This window comes from Typopeltis vanoorti, chromosome 10 (assembly GCF_054136105.1).
Source record: "Typopeltis vanoorti isolate ZY-2024b chromosome 10, IOZ_Tvanoo_1.0, whole genome shotgun sequence".
In the NCBI taxonomy this organism is placed as follows: domain Eukaryota; kingdom Metazoa; phylum Arthropoda; class Arachnida; order Uropygi; family Thelyphonidae; genus Typopeltis; species Typopeltis vanoorti.
This window is the reverse complement of record NC_143558.1, coordinates 69,657,406-69,680,852: the sequence shown is the minus strand read 5'-3', so window position 1 is coordinate 69,680,852 and position 23,447 is coordinate 69,657,406. Positions and strand designations below refer to the sequence as shown.

General features: G+C 34.8%; 1 protein-coding gene across 3 annotated transcripts in view; it reads right to left on the bottom strand.

The window, feature by feature from the left end:
- Positions 1-23,447, bottom strand: part of LOC150102492 (uncharacterized) — a 177,207-nt gene that overhangs the window by 36,028 nt on the left and 117,732 nt on the right. For all 3 annotated transcript variants that reach the window (XM_090399429.1, XM_090399428.1, XM_090399427.1), the window contains one exon: positions 16,119-16,514. In XM_090399429.1, coding sequence (XP_090255555.1) covers positions 16,119-16,514 — 396 coding nt within the window. The remainder of the gene's footprint in view (positions 1-16,118; positions 16,515-23,447) is intronic.

The following is a 23,447-nucleotide window of genomic DNA, read 5'->3' as shown; positions in this document are numbered from 1 at the left end:
TTTTGACTTCTACTGATACTTTGTTTGCATTATTGATTACCCTTTCCTTCCAGCAGAAGCAGCCTTTAAGGGTGACTCAGTCCAAAGAAACCATTCAGATATTCAGATGCAATCCATTCTTATGCAGTTCCATTTGTCCCTGAAACTCATACCACACATTCACAAACTGCACTCCTCTCTCCTCAACATTCATGCAAGGGAGATGTTGACCCTCACATTCTTTCTCTATGCCCGACCAAATCATTCATTCCAACCACAACCACTAACTCCTTCGCATGCCTACTTCTCATACTGAGTGCCTCTATCACCCTGTTCATTCTCCCTCCTGGAAAACAGACCTTGTGCACGCTCTCATCCATGAGACCTTTTATAATAAGACCTTTTTGCACTCTTCAGTTCATATCCCTCCCCTACATCTAGTAACATTCTGTACATGCCTCATTTCATTATTCAACTCTTGCATTTCAGCAATTGTTCCCACTATTACTCCATCACTTAGATCTTCCATTCCCACAGTCACACCAGGTCTTGTTTCATCAGTCAGACTCACTTTTCGCTTCCATAATTATGCTTGCTTTTCCTTTTTTAATCATTTCCACATTCATATTCTCCACACTCACTCTTCTGGCTATCATTCTTAGTCTTACATCCGTCATTGCCCTTCACCTGGTATTCTTCACTTCTGGTTCCCAACTTTCATTCAAACCACTGCAATCCATTAATATATCAAACTTTCTGCAGACCCTCAACTCTCTCACTGTTCTGGTTTAATCTCCCAACAAACACCACTGCTACATTCACCCATGCATACATACATATTACATTCCTGACAACGAACCATAAAATCCACAATACTCAACACACTTGATTTTCATGCTGTACATCTGTTGTCCTAGTCTTACTGCCATTTTACCTCCATTAATAAAATTGTTATGCACAAAATTCGCTTCAAACCTACTAACAACCTCAATAATTAATGCACATTCAGTATCACTAATTAAATAAATTTTGAGTGAAATGATTAAAATTCTTCAAAATATTCTATAAAATAAAACTTATTTTGCTCAGCAAACCAACTTTCACTGCACTCTTCCTTGCAAAGAAAATATATTAAAATATTATGTCAAAGTACAACTTTGACAGGTGTAACCTATCCACAGAAAATAGTTTCTAAAGATAGTTTATGCTTGTCAATTAGACTACTCCTTACAAATCTAAAGGAAAAATTCCAGTAAATTATATCGAAAACTTATCCTTTTCACAGACACTTTGTTAACAACTCTTACTCTATCTTCACCAGAAGGCAACAAATAGTATGATTGAGTAAGACCAATATTAAAGACTGTGAGCTGACAGAAGAAATAATTATATTTCTATCAAATAAAAATTGTGACCTTCTGTGATTCTTCAAGAACACAGATTGAAACATTATGTTATCTTGCAGATATCTTTTTACTTTTGACGTTACTTTCTGAGGGCACTTAATAGATGATGCCCACTGACTGCCCTCAGAAAAGTCGATGAAATTCTGAAACTTACTTTTTGTAAGTTTCAGATCTGCTCAATTTAGCAGTACAACAAATGTTCTATATGTGAATGTTGGGAGATCTTTCCTCAGAAATAACATTGAAAAATTTGTTGCCACTTGATAAATTTTAAATAAAAATTTGAATGAAAAAGAAGTATGTTCCGTTCTAAATGCTTATGTGAAAGTGAATTCTTGAAGTCATTGCACTAATGAAACATCAAAACAGGTTAAATTTGATGCCTAGTTTATCTCTAAAAAACATTACACCAAACACACTGATAAAAAGCACCTCCATAGCACAATTGGAAGAAAGATGCACCTTTCAAATGGAAAAGGAAAAGTTCGATTCACGTCGTGATGAGAGGAATCTTGTATGGAAATTTTTCAATTGAAGGTGAGTTACCCAATCTCAAATGGAGGTAGCAGGGTCCCCCCCACACACACACATAAGCTCAGATATTTCATCCTGCATACAAACAAAAATCGGCCTTCAGAACACATGCAATTTACAAACAAAAAATACTAGGTGGTGGGCAGTGGATGATGATGGTAGTGATGGTTCAGTGTGGAGATGGAGTGTTGTAGTGTCCTTCCTCGATGAGTCTTTGGACTCCTTGGAGGTGTCACAAAATAATAATAAATTATATCATTTAATGTAAGCTCATATTTCTCATTATAACCTCAGCATCGAAATTAGTGAGTGAATATTTTTTATTCAACTAACTTACTTCCAGAACAGTCATGTTACATTAGTGCTTGTAATGTTATATATCACGTTTTCTTGATTAAAACATTTTACACACAACTATTCACTGTCATAATTTCCTGTCTGATAATTTTTTATGAAAATTTTCACAAGATTTCTGCAAAAAAGAAATTTTTATGCAGGGTTCTACAATCTCAAAAAAAGTTTAAGAGATGCTGAACTTAAGTTTCATAGAATAAATAAATAAATAAAATAAAAATAATTTTAAAAAAAATTCATAATGAAAGAAATCGGTCAATGAGATATACTCCTGGCCTATAGCTCCTCTCCTTCCCCCAAATTACCTTTCTATCTATTTTAGCCCAAGATATTAAACAGAAAAAAGACACTCTGTAAGGATAAATTAATGATGCCAAGCAAGAAATTATATTCTTATTTAATCCTTTATCCAAGTGTAGGCAAAAAGTGTGCACATGAAGTATCTTCACAAGCTTCACCTTGCTTACACAAAATGGATAAATGGTTAAACAAGAATATAATTTCTTGGTATCTTTAATTTAATTCATAACCTAGTGAGGATATTTATTCTCATCTCTAATACACTTAAAATGCACTAAAAATTCTTGAAGCCTCCAGCATCAGTGCCTGCAGCTTCCCATCCAAATTTAATATTGTGAATTTTGGTTCACAATATTAACCATGAAGAACCATCCTCTGCTTGAGTAAAAGACTCATGTTTACCTTTATTCAGAACAGACCTTAGACCAAATCCATAATTTATACCTTATTATGGGAATATTGCACTGATTCATGTCATCAATACATAATACAATCCTTTTTTCTCCATTGTCTTCATCATGTGAATATACCATCTTGGGAGTAACAACATGAAATGATGATTTGGAGTATTTTTTGATTTTTTCAGAATCCTCCATTTTGCCTGTAACACACACACACTAGCTTCCCTTCAACCTCCACTGTTCTTATACTTCCATACTTTCCTCCAAACTTAGTGGACTTGCATACCATCTTATTATTGCATGCACTACATTTTTGCTACTACTAGCAATACATTAAGAAAATTATAGCTATTTTATGAATTATTAGGAATTATGGCTACTACTAGCAAGTAGTGTTTCTTTAATTTTTATTATAATTATTAAATGGCACTTTATGCAGAGTTTAATTCATTTATAATAATGGAAATGAAAAATCACAGTTTGTAATAGTGTACTCACATTTCAGATTCACTACATGATTGAACAAAAACTGGCAAATTCCCTAACTGTTTCATATGTGCAGATATTTCCATTTTTATTTTCTTAGAAAATTTTTCCTTTTTTTAAATTTTTTCCCATGTACAAATAAACCTACATAATTTGAAGTAGCATAAATGAAAATGTCAATAACCAAAGAATTCCTCCCCTATACTTAATTGTTCAGCTGTTTTTAAAGTGAAAAACATAAAGGTTCCTTCATTAAAAATAATAAATAAAATAAAAATAAGGTATATGATATCATTCTGAAATGTTAAGCACTTGCAAATGGCAAAGTGTTTAATATTTCAGATAGCTGTATCCTTTGTAGGCACACTAAACTTATACGATTTAAAATAATAAAATAAAATAAAATTAACATTATTATTATTAATACCCAAGACCCCATGGAGTCAAAGACTCATCTAGGAGGTCCTTTTATCAAACTCACAGCTCATTATACCGTGCTTTAAACACACTCAAATTCTCTGCAGACACCACACTCTCGGGCAAGGCATTTCAATCATTCACAACTCTGCATGAAAAAAACTGTCTCTCACTCCCCTACTCACACCCTCCTTGTACAGCTTCCAGGGATGACCTCTGGTTCTCCCCTCATCTCCCACTATTTTCTGTAGAACCTCTCCAGCATTGACCCTATAACAATCCCTTAATAATTTGTAGGTCTCTATCATATCTCCCCTCCTCCTGTCCACTAGACTCTGCAAGTTGCATCTTCTCAATCTTTCCTCATACTCAACATTATTTGTCATTCATGGAGAGGATTCAGAGTCAGTCGCCTCTGGATCCTCTCCAACATCTCTTCATCCTTCTGAAAACCAGGTGACCAAATCTGGGCACAATAGTCCATGTGTGGCCTAATCAAAGCCTTATACAATGGAACAAGAATCTCCCTACTTCTACAAGTCAGTGTCCTCTGCATCATTCCCAGAAGCCTTTGTGTTGTCTTCACAATTTTGGCTATGTGTCCCCTAAATTTCAGTTCCTTATCCACTATCACCCCCCCCAGATTTCTTATTTCCTCCACCTCCAACAATATATCCTCACCAAGCATAAATTCTGCATCCCATTTTTGTTTTCTGAATTTTAAAACCTTACATTTTGCAACATTGAACTCGCATCCTCATTCCCGTGCCCAATCACTCAATTTATTCAAGTCTTCTTGTAAGGCCACAACATCTTCTCTACTCTTCATGGTTCATTCCAACTTTTCATCATCTGCAAACAACTGAATATCTCCATCCAAATCCTCACCAATATCATTAATATACAAGTTAAACAGCAATGGCCCTAAAAAAGACCCCTGAGGCACACCACTGGTAACTTTCCTTTCATGGAAATCCCCCCCCCCATTCACAACTTGTTGATACCTATCAGATAGCCAGTCTCCAATCCAATGCACCAATCTAATATCCAACCCCATCCACTCCAGTTTGACTATAAACTTATCATGCGGTAATCTATCAAAAGCCTTTGCAAAATCTAAGTATGTGTGTATCCTTCTCCTCTGTCCATGGAAGCAGTCACCTTATTGTAATAAGTAAGTAGATTGACCTCCCTTTAGCAAATCCTTGCTGTTCATCAAAGATAATACATTGTTGTCAACCCAATTCTGGATCCTAGTTCTCACAAGCTTTTCCGACAACTTAACTACAACACTTGACACATAGATAGGCCTATAGAGGCCAAGTGGGATGGAGAACCTTTGTTCACAGGATCGCCAAGAGTCAAAAACGACTGGGTGGCACATAACAACAACAATGAAAAATGAATCTGTGCAACCAAATCATCAGATGACAGCATTTTTTTTTTGCGCTTTCTACTCATGGATGCATGTAAACATGGCATGCATTTAGTAGCATGGGTGGAACTCAAGTTTTTATGACATGTTCATAGTTATGTTCAATTTCATCTTGAATAAATATTTGTTCTTTAGGAAAACAACAGAACAATTATGAGGACAAGAAGCATCTTTACATTTTCTGGCTCATTAATAAAAAAAAGCCATATAAAGTTTTCAGTAAAAAAATAAATGCTGTAAAATATATGGTTAATATAGATGAAACCATTGATTGAAATTACATATCTTAAATCACTTGTAAGAGTGATTTAAGATATATAATTTCAATAAATACTGGAATTCAAGCTCTGTATGCTTCCTTTTCAACAAAAATAATTCAGGAAACTATTAAAAGTCTTCTGGTCCTGATGGCATCTCTCCAATTGTTCTCAAGCATTGTGCTCCAGAATTAACACCCATCCTGCATTGTCTCTACAATCAATTATGCATATCTAGTACTTAATCCCAATGCATGGGAGCAATCTCACATCCATCCTATTCCTAAAAAGTTTGATAGAAGTCAATCATCAAACTACTGACCAACTGCCATCACTCAGTCCTCTCCAAAATAATGGAGAAAGTCATCAACAGTCAATTCTTTGGCTACTTAGAGGCCCACCAATTAATCAATGGCCACCGGTACAGATTCAAGATTGGCAGCTGACCTCCTAACTTATGTCACCCACCACTAGACAAATGTCATGGAAAGGTTCAGAGAAACTTGTACTGTTACCCTTGACATTTTTAAAGCTTTCAACCATGTGTGGCATCTTGGCCTGATTAACAAATTGCAATCCTTTGGTCTCACTGTAATTGGGTAGCCAGCTTTCTCTCTGGTCTTTCTCTGTGGGTCATGGTAGATGGCTCCCTCTCTCTGAGCTTTGTCATCACTGCTGGAGTGCCTCAAGGCTCTGTCTTTTCACCTCCTCTCTGGTTTTTTTTTTTTTTCATAGATGACCTGCTTACAATCACTTAATCCTATCCATAGCTTTGATGACAAGAGTACTCTCTACTCATTCTCCAAACCATGCAGTATTTTGACATCCCAGGCCACAAGATCATCTACAACCAATGCCTCAACCATTGATCTTCATATTATTCTTCAATGGGGTGAGGACAATCTTACCATGCTCAATGCCCCAAAACAGTCTTGCCTTTTCTCTCACAAAAGAGATCTCAGCTCACACACCCTTACTCTCAGTAAGGGTAAGTGAGCCGAGATCAGATTTCACTGCTTGGACTAACATTTACCTCCAGTCTCACCTGTCATAAACACATCACATCAATACCCTCCTCAGCATCCAAGAAACTAGGCATTGTCTTTTGTTCCTAACCCAACTCTTAACTATATACAAATCCCAACTCCACCCATGCTTAGAATACTGCTCACATGATTGGGGTGGTGCACCTAAAACGTTCTTTAAACTCCTTGATGTGTCTAGAGGTGAGCAATTAGGCTCACTGATGATCCCTCTCTTAGAGATTCACTTCAACCTTTCTATCTCACAGAGGCAGTGTTTCAGCACTGTCTATTCTACAGGTACTTCCATGGTCACTGGAATTGGCAACTATCATTCCTTCACTTTTGGTTGCACCTGTTAATACAAGAGCAGCTGCTACCAAGCATCCCTTCACTGTGCAACTGAAACACACTGAACTTGCTTTCCTCTTTTATTCTGTCCACCTCTGTCCTCTGGAACAGCCTTCCTCATGAAGTATTCCCAAATAATTACAACTTGCAGCTCTTAAAAAAAATTATATATCAATAAACTTCTCACTCCTCATGCACACCCACCACACACGGCAAATGTGCTTATAGGTCTCTTGACCTCTCATATATGGGATCACTATTTAATAAAAGAGGAAATTATGCATCATTTCTATTCTTGTATATAATTATCTTTCAAAATGTACACTAATATTTCAACTTCAGAGTAGACAAATTTATCCAGTCAAACAGCAGCATACAGATGTACTGATGCACAAGAGAAAGGAGTGCAGTTTGTGATGAGTTTGAGAGATGAATGAAACTGTATAAGAGTGATGGCTTGTATTCCAGTGATTTTGGTGCAAATCACCTGGAAAGGCTGCTGCTGCTGGAAGGAAGAGCAATGATTGGAGAATAGATCCAAGGAAGTAAGAAGTGACATAGAAGAACAAGAGTAAGGGAGGAGAGATTAAAGCAGTGCTTATGTATAGGGAGGTAAGAAGTATGAGTAAGGAGAATTGAGAGAACTGAAGTACAAGACAGAGAGGGAAACAGAAAGACTTGAAGTGAACTAGGAGACACAGGGCAGGGCCGTATTCATGGGTGTGCGAACTGTGCGGTGGCACAGGGCCCCCACAAAGTGCAAAAAATTGAAAAAATAAATTTAATTTTTTAAAATTATTATATAAATTAATATTATAATTATTATATAAAAAATAATATTATATAGAAAAGTATATGTATATATTTTACAACCAACTATTGTTGTTATAGTAAGTGAAATAAGATAGTAGCGCTAGAGCGGTAGTATTTGAAACTACTCTAAGATATATATAATAATATCGTACAACATCTCGGGTGTGCCATAGGTTCGCTACCTATGGCACGCCCGAGAATTTTGCTGGCACGTCAACGATTTACATATGGTATCCTTTTATACGCTTATTCAACCTTTTTTTTTTAATTGTTACAATTCGTACAAGTTAAATTTTGTTTTACAGGAGAGAGTAGCTATGAAGACACGAATTCTATTGGTGTGGTATTAACAAAAGATCACGCGACCCTTTAAAGACAAATGGAACAGACAATTTTTGAGTTGAAATGCTAATTCTCTTCAACCGAATTCCATAGCATCTGTCATAACAACATTCACTATATATTTCTTAGTTTTAAGACATTCACAACGGGGGTGCCGTTTATCGTTCCAACAGAACTTCTCATTACCAGCAGGCTCTACTCACACGAAGTTTCAACCCTTGATTGATTTTTATTGCCTTGTTTGCATTTGAGCTGGAAGGGGAACTCACACAAGCATTATATGGCATGTTTAAATTCGTGGTAGAATTTTATTTGAAGTAAGCCTTTGTGATCTGTCATAATGACATCGAGAATTTCAAATGCAATCAAACAAACACTTATTTCATGTAATTGAAAAATTAGACAAACGTTTTAGTTAGATACTGTGTTTCCGGTGCAATATATGGTTTTGCTTGTATCTATACAGCCTAGTGTCTATGAGAGCGGGTACACGTGATTCATTAGTTAGCAACTTTTTATTCCAGCTGTCTCTAATTGCACTATTTGTTGAGAAATATATTACACAGACTGCAAAAGCCTCTGTACCTTATTCAGGGATACAATAAAACGTTTTTTTTTCTTGCATGTACAGTAGATAATGGCTGTTGGGGAAGGTGTGTTGTTTTTGTGTGGGAGGTATATATGCAAAACATTTTAATGTCTTTTTTCGTAAAGTGAAATCAGGGTGCCATTTATATTCGACGGTAAGCGTTCGCCGACAAGTCGACATCCTTCTGCTGCTTTCCCTGACTTGTATGGTGAGTTACAATGCATAAATATTTTTCTCACTACCGTTTTTTTTTTTTTTTTTCAAACCAACATCATTAAAATCAATTTAATAATACAATGATTAATTTTACTGAATAATATAAATTTTTGGTGATCAGAATAGGATATGTCAATGAAACTTACCACAAGTTAATTTAATGATGTTGGCCTGAGGAAACTACAATATTGTAGCATTAGTCCTGTGATTGATAACTAATTTAAATGCATACTTTTATATTTCTCAACATGCTACATCGTATACACAAGTGTACTAATACTCTTTATGATTATTCCATAATTAATTATTAATACTTATTTACTAAAATAAATAGCAAAAAGGCTTCATATCGGCGATACCAAATTATATAAATTAAATGGATATTAAATCCAACATTAAACGTTAGTTTAATGTATGAACTTGAAAAAAATGGGAACGGTATTTATGAGTAAGTTTGTTGGGACTGGGCCCTCTAATACAGTAAGAATAAATATAAAAACAACTATCGATGGCTATATTATCAATTTTCTCCTCTACATATGCTTGTGAGTCATTATTTTTCGAAATGAATTTTATAAAAGACAGTTTAAGAAATAGAATGACTGATGAATCTCATTCAGCATGTGTATTACTAACTGACAAAATATGAACCTGATATAAAGCATTTGGCATCTAATGTACAACAGCAAAAATCTCATTAATAAATTGATAATAGGTTGATATTGATTTGTATATGACAATGTGTATGCCAAATTATAAGTTCATTTTTATGAAATTCTATGTTAATTTTTAAACTTGTCTCAATAAAATTCTGCAATTAATTTTGTATTAATTTTTCCCCTATTAAAAACTTCACGGCACGTCATCAACTGGATTTGTAAATATTTTCCACATGCCGACACGTCAGCAACTCAATTTGTAAACTTTTCGAACGTGCACATAAAAAGGTTTGCCACCACTGTCGTACAACATAGTGTTAAATAGGGAAAAGTGCATTTAAAAACAGGTGTTTTTAATAATTTTAAGGAGTTTTTTGATTTTAGTTTATGATTTTATGAACAAGTATATACACGTACTGTCATGGCAATTTTTTTTATGTGACATTACTTGCAAAACATCTTAAAAAATATATTTTGTAAACTGGTTTTTGGTTATCCGACATCAGAATTTTTCTTCAATAGCAGTTTTCAATCTATATTAGATTTATTTATTTTCTAATATTATCTATTTTAGATATATTTTATTTATCAGGTAAGTAATTTTGTTTTAATTTATTAACTTCTTTTATAATTAAATCTATCGTATTTAATTCTAGAGTATGACTAGTCATGAGAGAGAGATTATTATGGAAGAAAATACCCAAGTGGGCATGAAAAACGAAAGCGAAAACAAGAAAAAGAAGCGGCTGAGGAACGTCAAAGAAATTCACTGTTTAAATTTATGAAGTTGAACTCATATTTGTTCAGATATATCAGTTGATAATGGGAGTTCTGAAATAACTACAAACAGTTCTTCAGCTTCAACATTAATTAATAATGAGAGCTCTGAAATACTCAAAGCAAGTGGAGAACATAACATGTTTGGTCAAACAATGAGTATTGAACATCCTAAAACTGAGACACCAGAGGAAGGTGAACTATTTACTATTGATGATCCAGCAACATGGCCCAAAATTTTGAACAAACACAAATTGTACAACGTGGTCCACCGTCTCCTCCAACTGAAAATGATTTTCCAAAAGATGACAAGAGGTTTTTCCACAGCTCACTATGTTAGAACAATTGCAAATGGAGATAAGCAAAACAGAAGATGGCTTGTATATTCAAACTCTTCCAACTCTATTTTTTGTTTTTGTTGCAAATTATTTTCTTCTGATGATAATTTTTAATCAAATAATGGCTTTTCTGACTGGCGACATGTAAGTGAAAGATTAAAGTCGCACAAACGAAATCCATGAATACATGAAATGCATGTATTCATGGACACAAATGGAATGTAATTTAAAAAATCACAATACAATTGATCAGACAAATCAAAATGTCATAAAATTTGAAGCAGAACAGTTAAGAAATGTTTTAAGACGAATAGTAGCAGCAATTCTTTATTTATCCGAACATAATTTAGCTTTTAGAGGTAATTTTGATACTTTGTACACAGCCCATAAAGGTAATTTTTTTGGAATCATAGAATTAATTGCAGAATTTGATCCACTTTGAAAAGATCATTTAATGTGATGTTTGGGAGAAAAAATTATAGGTAAGAAACAAAATTCGTATTTATCACCCATTGTGCAAAATGAATTAATTGTTGATATGGGAACCAAAATTCAACAAAATATTGTAAATATGATATGACAGGCAAAGTACTATTCAATAATTCTCGATTGTAGTCCTGATGTTAGTCAGGAGGAGCAAATTTCAGTAATTTTTAGATTTTTACAAATATTTGAAGCAGATATTGAAATTCGTGACCACTTTTTGACGTTTTTAACAACTAATGACACTACTGGTAAAGGTACATATGAAAATATAAAATCACTTTTGAATAAATTAAATCTTAAATTATCAGATTGTAGAGGGCAAGGGTATGATAACGGAGCAAATATGAAAGGAGTATATAAGGGAGTCCGTGCTTACATTTTAAATGAAAACAAAAAGGCATTTTATACTCCTTGTGCCTGTCATAATTTAAATTTGATTTTATGGGATGTCACAAAATCATTTATAGCAATAAATTTTTTTTATGTTATACAAAAATATATACATTATTTGCTGCCTCAACTTCACGTTGGGAATATTAAAGAAATTTGTTAAACAATTAACTCCAAAATCAGTTTTAAAAGAGGTAAACCGTGAGTAGACATATCGGTACACAATAAATAACGGAAAAAACTCACGCAGAAAGATTATTTATTAGTATAATTTTCGCCTGTGTGTCACAGGCATCCTCAGTACATTAAGCTCAAAATTAAACGCTAACTGACAATTCCAAAAAGCGCCACCTAAGTAGCTGGTGTAAGATAACTAAAAAGGTCAATAACTTTCCTAAAAAAATAAAAAAATTAATATAATAAAAAGTTAGGAAATATTAGCTGATTTGTAAAGTACTATCTCCCATAAAGGGGACAGGCGTAAGCCGTCGGATCTGTTTAAGTTAGGAGAATGAAGCAGAGTTTCACATGTTTCTTTATAAAGGCGTTCCATGAGAAACTGACTTTTGTGAAGAACTCTTGTCTTTCTCCAATGAACTCTGTGTCTAGTGAAGATGGCATGTTCAGAAAGTCCAGACTTTTCAGGTTTAAAGTATTCAATATAAGATTGGTGTTCTTCTAGCCGAATAGAGGCAGATCTTCCCGTTTGTCCGAAATAAGATAATCCACAAGAGCACGGAATCTTGGATTATAGGTAAGAAACAGAATTCCAAAAAGCACCACCAGCTACTTAGGTGGCGCTTTTTGGAATTGTCAGTTAGTGTTTAATTTTGAGCTTAATGTACTGAGGATGCCTGTGACACACAGGCGAAAATTATACTAATAAATAATCTTTCTACGTGAGTTTTTTCCGTTATTTATTGTGTACCGAAACTCCAAAATCGTTATGGGATACAAGATAGGAATGTGGAATAGAATCAGTTAGAGCTGTACATTTTCAAATTCCAGAATTTTTAAATGCACTAAAAGAATTATTTAAAACTGCATCGGATAATACTATCAAAGTAGAAGTGGTTTCAATATATGAACAAATAGATTCATTTGAGTTTATAGTAAGGCTTGTAATTTGGTATGAGCTTTTGTCAAAAGTTAATTTAGTAAGTAAAGTATTACAAAATGCAAAAATTCCCATAGACGTAGCAACTAAGCATATTAAAGAGTTAGTGCAGTACTTTGAAGAGCAGAGAATATCAGGATTTGATAGGTGTTTTGAGATTGCTAAGGAACTGTCAAATCTATTACAAACAGAAATTAAATTTAAAGAAAGTAGAGTACGTCGAAGAAAAATATTTTTTGATTATGAAACACCTGATGAATCACACATAGGTGATAACAAAGATAATTTTAGGATAAATTTCTTTTTTGTAATTTTAGATATTGCTCTACAATCTGTCAAAAAAAGATTTGAATTGTATGAAATTCACCAAAAATCATTTGGATTTCTTCATCCATTTCTTTGCCATTCAGGCTTCTTATGTTGATGATATGAAATTAATAAGAAAAATGACAGAAAATGAATTAAAATTTTGCTGCAAACAGCTGTATCAAAAATTAAATACAGATATTGATGAATCTGAATTTTACAATGAATTAATTATTTTTAGAAATATTGTTCCAGAAGATGCACCAATTAATATTTTAAAATTCATAATTGCAAATAATTTGTCGGATATTTATCCAAATATTACTACGAGATTTAAAATATTATTGACCAGTCCAGGTACGGTCGCATCAGCAGAAAGGTCATTTTCCAAATTAAAATTAATAAAAACCTATTTGTGATCTTCTATGTCTCAAAAACGTTTGTCGTCCCTGGCAATAATATCTATAGAGCATGAAATTGCAAAAAAATTGAATTTTGATAGCGTTATAAATGATTTTATTGATAAGAGCATTAGGTTAAATAAAATTTAATACATTAAGATGTCTTTTAATATCTTAAAAGTTGTTATACATATATTTCATTCTTTATAGTAAAAATGGATATTTTTTTCATATTTTATATTATTTATATTATTAAATAAATCATTGTTCTGGCATATTTATATGCCAATGTGTACTTACATAATAAAATAATATATCATGTACATATAAACACATTTATTTTTTAAGTAATTTTTTCCCTTTATTTAAATTGATGCTAAAGAGCACACTTGTTTATTTATGTGCATAAATATTTTTCATATTTGATTTAATTAATTAATTAACAAGATATCCATTTAAAATTTCCATAAAAGTTACTAACTTTCAGGGGCCCCGCTCTTCCATTCCGCACAGGGCCCTGCAAAATGTAGAAATGGCCCTGATACAGTGTAAGAGGAAGTGAATATGTGAGAGCAAGAAAGAAAGGAATGGAATGATCTCTCTCTCTCTCTCTCTCTCTCTCTCTGTGCGTGTGTGAAGGCATGGAAGAAAAGTCACATTTAAGAAATGGTATCAGTGAAACTTGTTATCCAGAAAAGAACTGTTATGTGTGTATACAAATGTCAGATGTATCAGAATTAAGGGGAACAAAACCGTTGCATTGATTTTGTTCACCCAAAAATTGTTTCAGTAAGTCAGATGAGGGCTGACCTCCTGACAGGAATGAAGATGAAAGCGCATGATGTTTTTCATTAACACAAAAAATGCAAAAGGGAGGTGGAGTGCAGTTGATGACAAAAAAGGAGATGTGCCCATGCAATATATAAATGCAAAAAGGAAATAGTAGAAGTGTTTTGAGACAGTATGGTGAGAGGTAAAGGAGACAGATAGAAATATTTAATTGGATGTTACCTGGTAATGTGGAGGGCAGTAACAATGAAATGCATAAACAAATTAGCCAAGCAAATAGGAAAAGGTGGATCATTATTGATTTTAAATATCTTAATATAGACTGGGATGAAGAGATAGCATCCAAAATGGTAAAAAAAAGTTTTTGAGGGACAACTTGATACAATATGTAACTGAATGTATATTAGGATCAAGGATTTTAGATTTGATCATCTCATCAGCAGATGGTCGTTATGGTCTATAAAATTGACAAAGGAAAATTTTCCATATATGACAAAAAGAGAGAGAGAACTAGGTGTCATCCACCTGGGTTGTGTGAATGTTGGGTTAGAAGGGTGTGTGGACTAGGTTTTCTGCTTGAAGAGTGAATGCAATGGATTGCCAGAATTAGTTATGAGTGCCCTGACCAAGGAAAGGTATGATAGTGTTTTATAAAGGTTAGAATGGGTCTCCTATGATGAGTCTTCTGACTCCATGGAGATACCTGTATAATAATAATAATAATAACAATAAATGAGGTGTTGAATCTCCCTCCATTTGGTGAGAGTGACCATGAAGTGATTACCTATGTGGTTGCCAGCTATATGACAGTTTTTCTGAGAAAAGGATATAAGTGAAACTATAAGACCTGCAATTACAAAAAAACCTCAGGAGACAGCTTGCAGCAGTATCATGGAATAAGGAGTTGGGTGGAAAGGAGATCAATGCTACTTGCATACTATTCAAGAAAGCAATATCTAAATTTCTAGCAGAAGCAATATCTAAATATATTCTAATAGTCAGAAGGTTAAATAAAGTAGGAAGGAAATGGATGAATAAAGAAATTAAGCATGCAATCTGGAGGAAAACAGCATAAACAGATTAAGTGAATGGGCTTAAAACTTTAAAGTATAAATTTTTAAAATTCAGAAAATAAAGATGGAATGTAGGGCATACAATTAGTGGGGATATGTTGGAGGAGGTGGAGAAAATGAGATCTGGGGGGGGGGTGATGGTGGATTGGGGCATAAATTCAGAAGACACGTTGCTAAAATTGTGACCAGCACAATGAATGCTAGCAATGAAGTGGAAGACTCTGACCTGCAGAAGTAAAGAGATTATGCTTCCATTGCATAAGGACTTGATTTAGCCACATGTAGACTACTGTATACATAATTGGTCACCTGGTTTTCAAAAGGATGAAGAAATATTGGAAAGAGTCCACAGGCAGTTGAACAAGGTAGTTTTTGGTCTCTGGAATTGAATTAGGAAGAAAGGTTGATAAAATGCTATTTGCAGTCTAGTGGACAGGAGGAAGGGGGGGAGATAATGACAGAGATATACATGTTGGTAAGAGGAAACATCTGATCAATGTGGAAGATGTTTTTCATAGAATGGTGGGAAATGGTAGGAGACATAAAAGAAGTCATCCATGGAAGCTGTATAAGGAGGATCTGAGCAAATGAGTGAGAAGAAGGTTTTTTGCATGGAGAGGGGGTGAATTATTGGAATGCACTGCTTGAGAATGTGTGACTGCAGAGAATGCGAGTGTGTTTAACACGTGATATGACGATATTTGTGTGTGTGTGTGAGAGAGACAACAGAGGAATTTCCTACAAATGAGTGACTCCATCAAGATTTGGTCACCTGGTTTTCAAAAGGATGAAGAAATATAGATGAAGGAAAGGGTCCACAGGCAGTTGATGATGATAATAAAAATAATAATAATAATAAATAAATTATACCAACACTCACCTGAATAGAGTATAGAGTATTTGGCCAAAGTGTGAGAACAGCAATGTTATTTGATGTATAAAGATGTCCAGTTACTTCAATAGCATCATCAACAACTTTCCATAAAACTTCATATTTGTTGCATTTAACAGGCCAAGTCACTGTTGCTTCAGTTCCAGTTGTCATTTGACTACTTTTTAGGGAAAGTAGTTCAGGCTTCCAAAGAAATTTATCCCGTAAAAATCTGTTACTTATATATGTTCCATTGCTATGAATATTTATGTTAATATCTTCATTTTCAAGAAATGACATGACCTGCTCAGCTAAAATACCCAATGATGCAACTGCTACCACTTTAATATCAGTAGCTGCTGGGTTCATCACTCCCCGTACAATAGAAATGTTATGGAATACAGTCTGAAAGGTAAAGAAAAGGCAAATATACCTTTTAATTTTTTTTTTTTTAAATCAGTAAAGTCTATATAAATGCTATTGCTTAAAAATGTGTTTGCATTTTGGCGCAAAAGTATTTTTAAGCATACAAGTCCTCATATCCCTCAAGCTATGCTATTTTGTATAAATCATATTAATCACATAATTGTATTAATCACAATCAATACAAAAAATTTTGCATTAATGAAGACTAAAAATAACAAAAGGCTAATACAAAATATCTTATTTTAAACCTACTTAGCCACTAGATCTGGGGATGATTTTAATCACCTTTAGCTGTTTTAAATCATGCCATATCATTAACTGCATTTGTTTTTAAGCAATGGCATGAGTTATGTTATGGTTTCTGTATGGGCTATATGCAACAGAAATAATTGGTTGTCTTCTGCTTTTTTTTTTTTTTTTTTACTCCCTTCCAAATTTGATGCTTGATCTTTTTAATTAGTGGCAGTTTAATTTTGAGTGTGTTCCAATTATTGATATGAGAATCATGAGCAAAAAATGAATAATGAGGGAAAACAAATATGAGATTTGAGCCATGCAAACTCAGTCAGCAACCCAAACAACCATGTCCCTCTTACTATCTTGGACTTTGTGTCTCTTTGAATTGCAAAATGGATGCATGGAGATGATCAGCATAGAAACTGAATATGTTGCAATGTAGGTGGGGAAGTTGAGATTGAGCAGAAATATGTGAAAAGTAGTGATAGAGGTGATTAGGCAAGATGTGGTGAGGAAATCACAACCAACAAGTTGCATGGATAGGACTAGTTATAGACATAAGAATGAACAGCTGTGTTAATTTACACATGCCAGGAGAATCAGAAAGGGAAATGAAATTGTTTCACTGATTAAGTTTATTGTTATTATTATTATTATTATTGGACCTCCAGGGAGTCCAAAGACTCATCGAGGGAGGACACCTACTCTACAGCTCTCTGTCTCCACCACTCAATCCACTAACTACAACAACTAATGCACTACACCAACACCATCTACTGACCATCACCACCACTAGTATTTCCACAGACAATCACAAACATCCATGCTCACAATGGGATTCGAACCCGCAGCTTTTTGGCTGGAGAGCAGATATGCTAACTGCTTGGCCAATCAGGCCAGCATTTTCATTCAAAGTTTATTCATCCTAAAATTGTTGGAATAAGCGAAACATGGTTGCATGAAAATGATATTCTGATGGGAACAGAAATGAAAAGGTATCCTTGTGAAAAGCAAGGATAAAAAGGACAAGAAAGGGGAAGGGGGAGTGACACTGATGAAAGCAGGGGAATTATGTCCACATAAGGAACACATGAAAGAAAGAAATAATAGCAATGGTTATAAAGGCAGTGTGGTGTAAAGTGGAGATTGATAGGAAGACATTTAGTTGGAAACATCCAACTAAATAGCTATAGGCCAGGGAATGTGGAGGGCAGTGATGACGAAATGTATAAACAACTTGGATTAGTAAACAAAGGAAGGGTAATTATTATGGGCAGTTTTAATTATGCCGGTATAGATTGAAATGAAGAGATAGCATTTGGGAATAAGGAAAATAAATTGATATACTGATTGGTTGGTAATTTTATACAGTCAGTCTTGGAGTCTCTTTTATGCAATGGAACTATTTTCCTCTCTTTTCCACTCCCTTGGGACTAACCCAGAGCTGAGACTAAGTTAAAAAGCATGCGCAAAGGCACTGCCAATTCTCTGGCACCTTCTCATAAAATTTGTGCTGGTATACCATTTAATCCCACAGCTATATTCACATCAAAGTTTTATAATATACTTTGCATCTCCAGTTCATTTATCTCAGTTTACATATAAGCCTTTGCCTTTCTTGTTACTGTAATGTCTCCACCTGGATAATATACTCTTGCAAAGTGTTTACTTAGTAATTCTACCATTTTGCCTGATTTAGTTACCTTCCTACCATTGGCATTCATTAAAATCATTCTGCCATAAACATTCTTTTTACTGCAACATACCAAAAGAACTCTTTGGGGTTATCTTAGGCCTGCACTCCTAATTTCCTTCCATACTCTGCTTTTGCATTTCTTAGCCCACTGGTTACTCTTCTGGCCTGTGCTTTGTATTGCTCATGCATTTCTCCTTGAATTCCCTCCACATTTTTTTTTGTAGCTCCAACTTAATGATGGTATTCATACATCACTAAGTTGGAGCATTTGATTTATTCCACTTATCACACATTATTGTGACTCTAGGTATTGTCGGTTCAAACACTCCTTTACCACTTCCCATGCACTATCAACATCCAGCCCTTGCAATTCCACATATACCCCCATTTTAACGGAAAATTCCACACATTAGGTGCCTTCTGGGTCAAGACCATATGATCACTCATCAATTGGTGGCAATATGGTCATATTGGTTATAGACAAATTCTATGATGCAACTAGATCTAGCAAGCTCAAATCCCTAGTACATTCCATTACATGCTGTCTGAGATAATTATTCCTTAATAACTGCATAAATTCCAATTTCCTTCTTCTCGTTTGTCCTTTTCTCTTTACAATCTATGTTTCCATAATAATTACCTACCCTCTGCTTACTGAGCTTATTAAGTAGTAGATAAATCGAAGTTTCTAAAGAGCAAAGCAGCAACTTCAAAGCATAGTTTATTAGCATCTTTGCTTGAAAGTCCTGACAGACCGCATTTGATATTATGCAAAAAAAATAAGCATGAATTTAGATATTTTGTGGGGTGTTGCTATAGGCCAGGAAATAATATATATATGATGACTACTACTATTAACTCAGGGTTGGGATATGTTCATTTTCAATATAAACTGACTAAAACCCCAAGAATTATAACAAATTGAGATTTATTTGAAAACGCAACATGTTTCGTCGAGATTGACTTCATCAGGCGTTAAGAACATAGAAAGATATTAAAAGACACTGAAATAAATATTGAGACACTCTAAAGCTATACAATTATAAAGTTATGATATTCGACTGTAAATTACAGTTATTATGAACTTGAGCTATAGTCCGTGTTAAAGTTCTATTGTTGTACACTTGCGCGTGTGTGGAACCACACGATCCCCAGTATCTGATAGTAGAGCTGAAAGAGTCAGGCAAATTATAGCTGAGATTATTTATTGTTCATATGAAGAGGGTCCTAGGCGATTTCTTTTGACTCTACAATGCGGCGTTCTACCTCATCATGGCAAATGTGTAGGTTTGAAGTTGTTGTCCAATTTACTTCATGTTGGCGGCTTTCGTTGTTCGTGTTTATTGAAAACAAGACATGGCCTGACAGGGCAGTTGCTCTGGTTCTCTTATAAGCAAGATCTCTCTGGTGCTCCTCGAGACGTATGAGAATAGATTTCTCCGTTTGGCCATAGTAAGGTTTTCCGCACTCACATGTGACTTTGTATACACCTGGAAATTGTAGCAGGTTGTGAGATTGTTTATAGTTGTTGAAACTTGATCTTATCAGTCGATAAGATCAAGTCGAGAAGCACGTTTGTATGTTGAATTTCTTTAAGATTCTACTCAGTTTTTTGGATAGTGTGCTGACATATGGCAAGGATATATAACCTTTGGAGTCATTCTGTGTCTCTACGTTGATGGTGGCATAACTGTTTGTTGATACTTTTTAAAGAGTAGCCATTGCTTTTAAAAGGTCCATTTAAGATGTTGTAGTTCTTTTTTTAGTTCTTCTTCATCTGATCGTACAGATCTTGCATGATTCGCAAGAGTTGATATAATACCCAACTTTTGCGCTGGATGGTGATGTGAGGACGCATGCAAATATCTGTCCGTGTGTGTTGGCTTTCTAAATATAGAGACTTTTATTGATTCAGGCGTCTTGGTGAGTTTAATATCAAGGAAACAGAGGGAACTATTTTCTTCAATCTCCATGGTCAATTTTATATCCTGATGGAGGTTGTTTAAATGGTTGAGAAACCTGTGAAGATTCTCAATACCATGCTCCCATATGAGGAATATATCGTCCACATATCTAAGCCAAATTCTTGGTTTTAAACTAAAAGAGGAGATTGCCTTTTGTTCAAAATCCTCGAAAATAATGTTGGCTAATATAGGAGAGAGGGAGCTTCCCATAGCTAATCCTTTGACCTGTTTATATAGTTTACCTTCGAATTCAAAATAGCCAGAGTTTACACAGTGAGATAGTAGAGAGAACATTTTATTTGAAATCTTGTTCTTTAAAATATGGAAAACTTCTTGTGTTGGAATGTTGGTAAAGAGTGCTACCACGTCAAAGCTCACCAAGAGGTCAGCTTTCCCAACAAGAGAGCTGTGACTATGAAATAATGCTGGATTTAATATCCACTTGATTTATATAAGTGTGGCTATTTGTTTTTGAATGATCTCCATGGATTAAAGACTGATGAAAGATCCTCATTGTCACTCACAATACTCACTGAACCATGCCTTAAAATATCATTTGCTATTTTTGCACTCGCCATACTCCTAGGCTATACATTCCACTCACCAGTGATTTGCTATTCCAAAAAAAAAAAAACCTTCTCCTCACTCTTCTGCTCACCCTATCCCTTATACAGCTTCCAGAGATGGCCTTAAGTTCTATCTCTTTCTCTCTTTATTCCATGAAAAATCTCTTTCACATTAATCTGGTAACAACCAGAACTTTTAATAGGTTTTTTTGTCCCAGTTATATCACCACTCTTTTTATGCATCAGGCTCTGCAAATGGTTTCTTAATCTGTCCTTATATTCAACATTCCAGAGACCGGCGACCACCTCTGTTACTTTTCTCTAGATCTTTCCCAATCCTTGAAAACCAGGAGACCAAACTTCCCAAAGTAATCTCAATGATCTCATGCAGTGGAACCATGATTTTCACATTACTGTCATAATCAGTTGTGAGGTCATCACAGCAGTGTGGCTCCTAAATACCAGATATTTGTCAACCAACCCTGGATCCCTTCATTTCCTCCATCTCCTTCAAAATATCCCCACTAATTATATATTCCATCTTGCCTTTCAAATTTCAAAACCTTTAACAACATTGAGCTGGTAACCCACTCAGTTTATTTATATTCCACTAAGTTACAGCATCTGTCATCCTCCTTACAATTCTCCCCAGTCATTCATCATCTGCAAACAACTGCATATCCCCCTTAAACCTTTTCCATACTGGAAAAGAATAAAGGATTAAGCCAAGTATATAATTTCTTGGTATCTTTAATTTATGCATCTCCTTTGTCCAACGCATTTGTTATCCTGTTTGTAATACATAGGTAAACTGATAAAACTTCACTTCTTTTAATAAACACATGCTGAACATTACACAGAATATTGCTAATATAGTCCATTTGTATATCCTAGCCCTTACCAATGCTGTAACCACAACTCTAGACATAAACACATACACACAAAATCAGATCAGCCTATAATTCAAAGCCTCAGTCTTATTATTCCCTTTGTGAAGTGATACAATTTTATTAATTTACCCCTTAAGGCTCTTGTTAAAAATTATGCCAAAACTCATTTATTCAGTTGAACATTCTCTTAGAATAAGCAATATGTCATTAAAGTTGCCTTATTAAGGGAATTTACTAAATTCTCATATACCTCATATACCTTCTGCTTGCTCACCACCCCAGTCACTCCTCCTTTAGTCCCATTGTACTCAAGCTCTGCATGACATCACATTGAATTGCTCATTTAACATACCAGCTATAACCTCTGTCTGGTTACCAGTCTACTACCATTTTATTATTATTTATTATTATTATTCAGGCCTCCATCAAGTGAAAACACTCATCGTGGGAGGTCCTTCCTAAGAAACACAAAGTCTATCAAGACTCATCGAAGGGATGTCCCCCTCCCCCCGAGAAACACAAAGTCTATCATACCACTCTTTAAACTCATTGACAGTTCTCGCTCTCACCACTCCATCAGGCAATGCATTCCATGGTTCAACCACCCTCCATGCAAAGAAACCACTCCTCACCCTCTTGCAAACAGTTTCCTTTCGTAACTTCCAGGGATGGCCTCTTGTCATCACTCCTTCCTGCTGTTCAACTAGCTCAACTAATATCCTTCTATAATAATTCCATCTTCTACTGGTCATACTGACAGAACTCTGGGATTTTTCTCAGCCAAGCTAGCTAGTTTTTATGTCACTACCACCCACAAAAGATTGAATCTATAGCAGATTAGTACTGGATGGACTAAGGTTTTTTTTTTTATTTTTAATTTTTTTTTTATCAAAACTTCCCTTTCATGTTAAGCTCAATACCTTTTCACAGCCGAGTAGGCTGAAACCTATTACTGTTGTAATAAGGTGGCCAATTGTATCAACACTGTCTGCTATGTCTTTGCATCATGGATTTGGACTCTGGTTTTTCTAAACTGATGGGCAGCATTATTACCCACAAAGCTACAGAGGCTCTATTTTAACATCATCCAGAAATCCTACTCTTAGAGACCAGACACAAAACATTTCAAGTCACTTTAGGTCTCCAATAAGCAGGGTGGTGGTCTCTCACCTGGGATGAAATTCATCTTTCCCTAAAGACATTAACAACATCCATCACCACAACAAGATTTATATCCACAACTTACTAGTTTGAGAAAAAAAGACTATCCACTTAGCCAACCAGGCTATCAGTGCTACTCTTACTGCATTTTTGCTTTCCTTAATAACTGACTCAGTTTTCTAACTTGCCCTTAATACTCCAGGATCAGAGAAATGGGAGTGGTCAAACTGAAGAGGGAGGTAGTATAACCACTAGAATAGAGAATGTTGGTGCTGGTAGGATGGTCCCAAACACATAGCGATTGTTATGTTTATACACAAATGTAAGGAGTATTCGAAACAAGAGAGCTGAGTTTGTGGCATTAATTGACATGGTATACCCAAAAGTAATTGGAATAA